General features: G+C 37.6%; 1 protein-coding gene across 3 annotated transcripts in view; it reads left to right on the top strand.

Moving 5' to 3' along the window:
• Positions 1-9733, top strand: part of LOC116610163 (zinc finger protein 239-like) — a 31542-nt gene continuing 21809 nt past the window's right edge. The window contains exons 1-4 of one of the 3 annotated variants that reach the window (XR_007306756.1): positions 52-86; positions 3627-3729; positions 3865-5880; positions 6048-7217. Coding sequence is in view for 1 of the 3 variants with exons in the window: in XM_048722754.1 (XP_048578711.1) it covers positions 6101-7021 (921 nt within the window). In the remaining 2 variants the exon portion in view is untranslated. Of the gene's footprint in view, positions 87-3626; positions 3730-3864; positions 5881-6047; positions 8315-9733 lie in introns of those variants that run through there. The other 2 variants (XM_048722754.1, XR_007306757.1) reach the window with 2 other exon arrangements.

Genomic DNA, 9733 nt, shown 5'->3' with positions numbered 1-9733 from the left:
CACATTAGTCACAAGAGGGATCCTTTTGGGGCTTCCTGTGTGTTTCACAAAAGAGAAAAATGGCGGACCAGTCGCGTGGTAAGAAGGTTGGTACAATCTACTCCCTTTTAACATTCTTACTGATTCTGGGGTAGTATTTGTCTGATAGTATTTGTCTGCGTTTTGTCTGTGGTTGTGTTATCCTCTAGGACTCTGTGGTTATGTATATTGCCTGCAATCTTCAAGCTTTCGATTTCAAAGTGTTTAGATACCCAAAAGCCGGGAACGCGATCCCAAATACTAGATTGCCGGCAACTTTTAGAATTTAAAAAAATATATCCATATGACCACCCCCAGTGACAGTGCTTACTAACCGAGGGCCATATGTTACAAAACTGTATATTCGGTTAAATATGTTACCCCCGATAAACAAAGATTAAACTGAAACTGAAACTAGTATTGTTAAAAACTTGGAAGCGATTCCGATGCAAGAAGCGTTTGTTATTTAGAGCGATTCGCAAAGGGACACCATAACAAAGAAATTCAAGTCGACTTGGGAAAAATTTCGAGCGAACGAACCTCACTGGAGGGATTGTCAAAACACTAATACCATACCTGACAGGTTTTGCATTTCCTTTAAAATCACTCAAGGAACAATATTTGTGAATATATAAACATCTAACATTCAAAGAACTTGAAAGCGATCTCTATTCACAAAACATTCATAATATGTAGATTCGCAAAGAACTCAAATCAGGATGAATGAGCTAATACGAACCTCACGGGAACCATTGTCAAAACACTACATACCCGACAGGTTTTTTGTCTCTAAAACATTTGCTTATCTCAAAACGTGTAGTATTTCTAACAACTTTATAGAGCCGATCTTAAATCTCTCTTAACTACCGATCATAATTAAAGCCATTTGCAAGGAACACAAATCGGAAAAAAAATTGTGCCATGTAGCTGCCTGGTTTCTAGCCTTCTGAGAATCTTTTCTGTGAGTTAACTTGCGGCCTTATGTAAAAAAATATGAGTAATAAATCACTTCAAAAATGATGTAAAATGCTTTTAGATTCTCATTAAGGAATTTTCCTCGCTATTTTCAGGCTGTCGGGTATGTAGTGTTTTGACAATCACTAAGTGTATACCCAAATTTCTTGTTGTGGTATGGCCAGCCTTTACAAATAGCTTCGTGCATCAGGATCTCTTTAATTTCTTAACAATGTTACATGGTTTTGGATAGATAAATATGATTCATATGGCTAATTTTTACAAAATTATAAAACTTGCCAGGTAGCTAGTATTTGGGCATGCGTTCCCGACTCTCTAGTTTCTAGACACTTCATTTCAATTTCCCCTGCTTTGGGCATTTTCCTCGTTTCGCCCCATGACAGGTTCTCCAATAGGGTTCTGGATTCCGGATCCTAGTGTGTGGATTCCGGATTCCATGTGGGTTTTTTCTCGTGGATTCCGGATTCCAGCAGCATGGATTCCGGATTCCAGCAGCATGGATTCCGGATTCCATACCTCATTTTTTTATGGATTCCGGATTCCATATCTCATTTTTTCATGGATTCCGGATCCCATATCTCATTTTTTCATGGATTCCGGATTCCGGATTACCTGTTATGGGGCGACTCGTTAGTTTCAAACTGTGAGTACTTATGTAGTATTTTAAAAATCGCTCCTTATGAGGTTCCTGTGTATCGAGTCTCCTTTTGTTTTAGTGTTCTCAACCCTTTCAAATCGCCCGGAATCGCTTTTATTGAAGTCCGATTTCTGACCCCAATCAAAGCCAACCGAAGATTGGAATTTTGATTTAGTTCAATCGAGATTTTTTTCAATTATATGATACAGTATTTTGCCCCAGTTACCGACAGTTTTTGCAATTAGCTCCATTACTTTTTAGCAATAAAAACCCTTTTGATATTTTGCTAGTAACAAGATTGGACCTTAACCTAATAAAATACTTATAATATAAATATATATTTTTAAGTTTAGGGTGCCATGCTCGAAAATAATGTGTCACTGATTTGCTCTAATCCCAGTCAACTGGCCCCAATTTCGGACACAAACTTCAGGAACGATTTTCGTAACTTCTCCCCTATATTTCCGATTCTTATAACATCAAAATAAGAATTTCTCTTTTTTAGCAAACCCAACTTTAATGATGTAGATCTGCAAAGAGCATTTTAGCATTTGTTTAATTTATAATGAAGTGCTCTCTGAATCACAAATTCGTCCATTTGAATCATGAAGTTTAGCATATTAACAATAATCTTATTAAGTTTTACTGGATCAACTTAATAAAAATGCTTTTTCTCACATCATCTTGTTTTGACCTTTTGTCATAGACAAATGGCTATATATCAATATCTGTAAAACATAGCGGCATTTGTACTTCACTTCTGAATGGGCTCCCCCAAAGAAATCACTCTAAAAAGACTCTTTCAAAATAATTATTGTAACCTGATGAAATAAGCATAGAGAAAGAAGCAATAGTATATCCTGAAAGTGCTTAAAGGCGGTAATTTATAGTTTGGGCTGTCTATATAGCCATTAGAATATGTTTAGAAAGTTTGACAAACTAAATATTTACTCTAAATATATACTTTAATTTACCAGAAGGACTGGTTTATGTAAAGCGTTAAATTCACTACACCGTTAACTTTCAAACTATGTGAACAAAAGTTTGACTCACCTTCAAATAAACTTGAATTTTCCCCATGGTAATAACGCCAACTACTTTATTACATTTGCACGCAAGAGTATGAGAGTTAGTTACTAATTAGGTCATACAGGATTTTTTTATTCGCTTTTGCATATTTTTAACATGCTTTTGATGCAAACTGTCCGGAATTGGGTACCATCTGTAACTGGAGCAACAGACTGTATACGAGGATGTGTCTTTCTCTGATGTTCATGTAGCATGGCTATTTTCTGTATGATTGATTTCTTCCTAAAAGCATTAGAAGCCTCGAGTCTGCCTAAAAAATCGATTGAAACAACCTTCATTGACTATTTTTAAAATAACAGAAAAAACCTTTAAACAATGTTATGATTAATGTTAATTTATAACTTTTTTATCTCTGTTCTGATTATTTTCTTTAACGTCTCTATGAAGTTTTTTTTATCATGTAAATCTTATATTTACCTTTATTAAGCCTGATGCACACTGGCAATATAATGACATAACAAGATAGGCGCGCGCATTCTTATGTCCTTATTTTCAAGTGTGAAGGGTGCGACTTATGGCAATAACGTCGACATAATAACGTGGAGATAACGACATAAAAGAAAAAAACATGTTTTTTCCCTTATGCCATTATGTCAAATTGTTATGTTGTTATGTCGTTATATCGCCAGTGTGCATCAGGCCTTAGCTTGTGAATATATTATGTCTTGCCTTTTTATTATTTTCAATCAAATTATAAATTATCATCCTTCTCTTTCCCTTTATGTTAACCTTTTTTTTTATTTTAAAGAAGATTTGAAGCACCATTGAGCTTCATGAAATGGCCCTTGGATTGAATTTATTGCATTTTTATGGAAAAAAAAAACTAGCATAAAGTAACAACTCCATATGTTCTCTCTCTCTCTCTCTCTCTCTCTCTCTCTCTCTCTGTTAACGGTCAATGAGCCAGCCGGTTCAAATTACAGTCTACGGAACAGATGCTCATTTGCAGAAGCCACTGTCCGGCGTCCTCGATTCCATGCGACGCCATTCTAAGTCATCGTTTCACACGGGTGAGATAACTTATCAAGCTTTCTACCTAGCTCAATGATAATAAACCCAAGTCTGTACTCGACCACAAACTTTGAAACATTTCAAAATTTAACGTGAGCAACTTTTCTAGCCGAATTCTTTTAAATTTTTTTCAGGAAACGCACTAAAAATATTGATGCTGGAAGAGAGCTTCTGAGGAGAAATGCGACCGAAAGGTGCATTCGGGGGTTTGAGTTAGAAGGCTGTTTTCCTCAAAGTTTCTAAGCTGATCGCCAAACTTCGTAAATCATTCACATTAACATGATCATTTCTTAGAAATCTTGAAGATCGGACGTATTTGGTTCTTTCCTTCACTAAAATTTATCGCATTATTGTTCACAACAACACACAACAATTGCAATGGCGCATTACGCCTTTCTGGTCGTTTAAAGCTACTATTTAAAATTATAAAATTAATTGTAATTGATGACCTCTAAGTTGGCTCACGGGGGTTTACCTTTGATCTAGCATACGGTTGACAACAAAGGCTGTCTGATTTGCAACCATAGCTAAAAATGGGTCTTCTAACTTTTTTTTTTTCACTAACCTTTTTGGAGCACTGCAACATGCACTGCGTGGTTTAAATTAGTTTTTAAACAAGAGGATTCTCTTGATTTTAACCGCTTTAATATGACAAATTAGGGACTATGGGTCACATGATAGTTCGATGACTCTTGTCATAGAAAACCTATTTTGCAAGTATTTTTTTTGGTTAATATCAATCATTGATCATATGTTTACATTTTGATTCGATTGAATCGCTTTGCTTAAAAGCTGCTAAAACAACATATAAATGAAACAACCTACACTATCATACAAAGGACATTTTCCTTCTTCAGGCGGAGTACCAAAAGTGATGTTTCTAGCTTCAAAGAGGCTTAAGAGGTATCTTTCGCTGATTTTCTACCCTCTCTCTCGGTGTCTTGCCCCCATGATAATGCGAAGAGGAAATTTACAATAAAAATCATGCTCGACTCATTAGCATAAAATTTTTAGGACGTGAATAAAATTATATTTAGAGCGTTTTGTTCGTTTCCATTTTCTAAATTGTACCTCATTCAAAGAGTAATGTTCACACATAATAACAAAATTTATTTAGTCCAAATAAAAAAAATTTGGGGGGAAAAAGAAAAGTTTATTTTTAACACAGTTGCCATGCTGGAATGCACGGTCACTTGTTCATTTCATTCTTTTGCTATTTACGCACGCTTCTACGGCTAGAACAAAGACTTAGTCGAGACTGAAGGAATGACACACTTTTTAATTTATCCTCCTATTTTCTAACGCGTTAGGATCTGGAGCCCATCTTTCACACACCGAGATTTTATTAGTTGGAGATTCATATATTGTACATGATTTCCATAAAACGAGTCTATGACAAGGTGTACCAAAATGTTTTTAGAAGCAAACATAATTATTGGCTGTTGTTGCATGTCTATGCTATTAAAGGACTTTTTGCTCTTTATTAAGGGTGCTACGGAAATCAGACCTCCCAGACAAATTCCTGAAGAAATTCTAATCAAACGTCCAATACAAACTTTCCAGCGTTTTCCATGCCTTTTCACGATATTTAGAATATATTTACATGCGTGCTTTGCGGTTTGGAGACGGTTAAACCATGTAAGCTCGTAATCGTTTAATAATTTTAAAACCAGGTGGAAATATGTGCTCAGAGTTCACTCAGATTCAGTAAAATAACAGTTTTAGCTATGCTGTGAGTCTTGGCTTTTAATTTTGCTTATGACTGGATGTACCAAAAATGTGAAATTTAGTGAGTTAGAACTTTTCTCATATGATTCATACTCTTCAAAATATCGCCAAAATCTGATTCTTTTAAGACTTCTTAGGAAGTTGATTTGCTAACATGAAATAAGTTGACCCTTATACTTTATTGTCATGATATTCTTTTTAAAGTATAACAGGCAAGCATACTATCTAATGTTATAAATGTAATAAAACATCGCCTTCGTCAAAGCGTGGGCTGTTGTCATGACAAATGGCAGAAAATGGCGTCGCATGGAATCGAGGACGCCGGAGAGTGGCTAATGCAAATGAGCATCTGTTCCGTAGACTGTTACTCATTGACAGAGCTTGGGCTTATGTGTTATATGTTGATGAATTTGAAATCGAAGGTAAACTGTTAGTTGAGTTTGATTCTGTGAGATAGATATATTTTTAATTATGAACTAAGCTGTTGAAATATGTTGTATAAATACTTACGAGTAAGTACGCAGCTGATTTGTCTCCTATTATCTTTGTTCTACAAAGGGGTTAAGAAAGTGTTTGTTTTCTTTTTCAGGGACTGGAGTAGAGTGATTTCCTCATTTGTTTTATTTGATTTGACAAAGTGTTATGGGAGATAAAAGTCAAGAGAAAATCATGTCGGAGAAGAAACCTATAAAGCAAGCTTCTGATCAGTGTCAAGATTTGATATGCACACAGGAAATAAAAGTTGAGCCAGAATTATTTGATTTAAAAAGTATTGTAGAGGAGACATCAAAAGCATTGAATTTATCTGTGAAACCACACAAATGTGATAAATGTGGCAAGTGCTTCAACCGACCCTCACGCCTAAAGACACATCTAATGATTCACTCAGGACAGAAACCACACAAATGTGATGAATGTGGCAAGTGCTTTACCGAATCTAGATTCCTGAATAAACACGTAAGGATTCACACAGGACACAAACCATTCAAATGTGATGAATGTGGCAAGTGTTTTAACCAATCTGAAAACCTGAAAACACACCTAAGGATTCACTCAGGACAGAAACCATACAAATGTGATGAATGTGGCAGATGCTTTAACCGATCGGGACACCTAAAAACACACCTAATGATGCACTCAGGACAAAAACCATACAAATGTGATGTGTGTGATAAGGGCTTTACCTGGCATTCAGTCTTGAAAAGACACCTAAGGATGCACTCGGCACAGAAAACATACAAATGTGATGAATGCGGCGAGTGCTTTAACCAATCTAGAAATCTGAAAACACACCTAACGATTCACTCAGGACAGAAAGCATACGAATGTGGTGAATGTGGCAAATGCTTTACCCGACATACAGTCCTGAAGAGACACCTAATGGTTCACACAGGAGAGAAACCATTCAAATGTAATGAATGTGGCAAGTGCTTTATCCAATCTGGCAACTTTAATAGACACGTAATGATTCACTCAGGACAGAAATCGTATAAATGTGATGAATGTGGCAAATGCTTTACCCGACATACACACCTGAAGAGACACCTAATGGTTCACTCATGAGAGAAACCACACAAATGTGATCAATGTGGCAAGTGCTTTATCCAATCTGGCAACTTTAATAGACACGTAATGATTCACTTAGGACAGAAATCATATAAATGTGATGAATGTGGCAAATGCTTTACCCGACATACACACCTGAAGAGACACCTAATGGTTCACTCATGAGAGAAACCACACAAATGTGATGAATGTGGTAAGTCTGTGTTTTTAAGCTTAGAAGAACAAAGAGATTCATCATGGATTGCAACCATACAAATGTGATGAACGGGAGAAGAGCCACATTGTCACCAGTTCACTTCCGAAGGTCTAACGGAAACCTCAACCGTTAAAAGACAAAAGAATCTATTGGAATCAGAGATTTTCAACAGGCCATCCGCTCTAAATTGTCAATCAAATCATCAAAGAAACTTCCAATTGACACACTGCTATCAATATTTTGAAATATTTTTCGCGTTGTCCGTTAACAATCATCGGAGACTGTAACGTAATCGACCGGAAGTAAACTGGTGATAATGCGGCTTCAATGATTTATACTTGACCTGGACTGAAACCATACGGATAAGGTGAATGAAGTGTTTTGCCCGAACTTTAGGCCTGAATGACTTGGTTCATTCTAGACAGTAAACAGACCTTAATTTCCTAAGAAGGCGCTTATGGTGATTTACTGAGAACAGAAACTCAGCAAGTGTGACATATGTTATGAAACATTCCTACACCAGGAAGAAAAGCATGGATGTGGCAAGGGCGTTGCCCGATTCGCACCTGTGAATGATCTGCTCTGCACAGAAACCACGCTTGTAATTCATGTGGCAAGTCTGTGCCCAACAAAGAGGAATAAAAACACAGCAAATGATGCCCCATCATTTGCTGTGATATACAGCAAAACACGATAATCTTTAAAGGAAATTATTGAGTAAGTTTAAGCGATTAGCACCAAAAAATCATGTGAATTTTTAAGGTGGCAAACTCGCGCAAAATCCCGTTCTACTGGTACTATTCTTGCCGGATACACAAAACTTCCACCACCTTGGTTCTCTTGCTGCTCTCTGCAGTGCGCAAAGACTAGGTTGCCTCACTATAAATAATAAATTATTTGAAGATTTCGAATTTTGACCTTCAAAGTGCATATATATAAACACTGAAAGAGCTTGGGCTGCCTGTGCTGGTTGTAAAAAAACATCTCACATGGCTTCATCATTTACACCTAGTGAAGGAGACGTATCAGTTTGCCGACAAGCTGTTCGCCCACGATAACGGTTGTCGGCGAACCGGTTTTCGGCGAACAGACTGCAATTTTTAAAAAAGACAAGCATAACCTGCTGTTGTCGGAATGAGTACTCTTGCTTAGAAACTAAACTGCTACTGTCGCAGTGTTTATGGTTGCAGCTTGGCCGACGCGCTGATTGCGTAAAACACTCCTCCGCAGAACCATGGATCCTCTGAGGATTCAAAAATAAAAACGGAGGAAACAGTATTTTGAGTAAAATAGGGAGATGTATTGTACATGGTTGGGTTTTTTCCTTTATTGTGACGAGAGGATTTGCCAGCAGCCTAATGGCGACCAAAAATCTTGTACAAGATAATTGCACCGTTTTTATCAAGGAAACAGCAGTGGATTTATGTTAAACACGAGGTTCCGCTATAAAGGGGAAGCTCCTCCCACTCCCGGGCTCAAGAACAATCAGTTATTAATCAGCCGTCAATGCGTCATCACGCCAGGACAATCAGTTATCAATCAGCCGTCAATGAGTCAACATGACAGGACAATCAGTTATCAATCAGCCGTCAATGAGTGAACATGACAGGACAATCAGTTATCAATCAGCCGTCAATGAGTCAACATGACAGGACAATCAGTTATCAATCAGCCGTCAATGAGTGAACATGACAGGACAATCAGTTATCAATCAGCCGTCAATGAGTGAACATGACAGGACAATCAGTTATCAATCAGCCGTCAATGGGTCAACATGACAGGACAATCAGTTATCAATCAGCCGTCAATGGGTCAACATGACAGGACAATCAGTTATCAATCAGCCGTCAATGAGTGAACATGACAGGACAATCAGTTATCAATCAGCCGTCAATGAGTGAACATGACAGGACAATCAGTTATCAATCAGCCGTCAATGAGTCAACATGACAGGACAATCAGTTATCAATCAGCCGTCAATGGGTCAACATGACAGGACAATCAGTTATCAATCAGCCGTCAATGGGTCAACATGACAGGACAATCAGTTATCAATCAGCCGTCAATGGGTCAACATGACAGGACAATCAGTTATCAATCAGCCGTCAATGGGTCAACATGACAGGACAATCAGTTATCAATCAGCCGTCAATGGGTCAACATGACAGGACAATCGGTTATCAATCAGCCGTCAATTTGTCAACATGACAGGACAATCAGTTATCAATCAGCCGTCAATGGGTCAACATGACAGGACAATCAGTTATCAATCAGCCGTCAATGGGTCAACATGACAGGACAATCAGTTATCAATCAGCCGTCAATGGGTCAACATGACAGGACAATCAGTTATCAATCAGCCGTCAATGGGTCAACATGACAGGACAATCAGTTATCAATCAGCCGTCAATGGGTCAACATGACAGGGCAATCAGTTATCAATCAGTCGTCAATGGGTCAACATGACAGGACAATCAGTTATCAATCAGCCGTCAATGGCTCAACATGACAGG

This window comes from Nematostella vectensis, chromosome 15 (genome assembly GCF_932526225.1).
Source record: "Nematostella vectensis chromosome 15, jaNemVect1.1, whole genome shotgun sequence".
Classification (NCBI taxonomy): Eukaryota; Metazoa; Cnidaria; class Anthozoa; order Actiniaria; family Edwardsiidae; genus Nematostella; species Nematostella vectensis.
The sequence above is the reverse complement of the archived record's forward strand: the minus strand, read 5'-3'. Positions and strand labels throughout refer to the sequence as shown.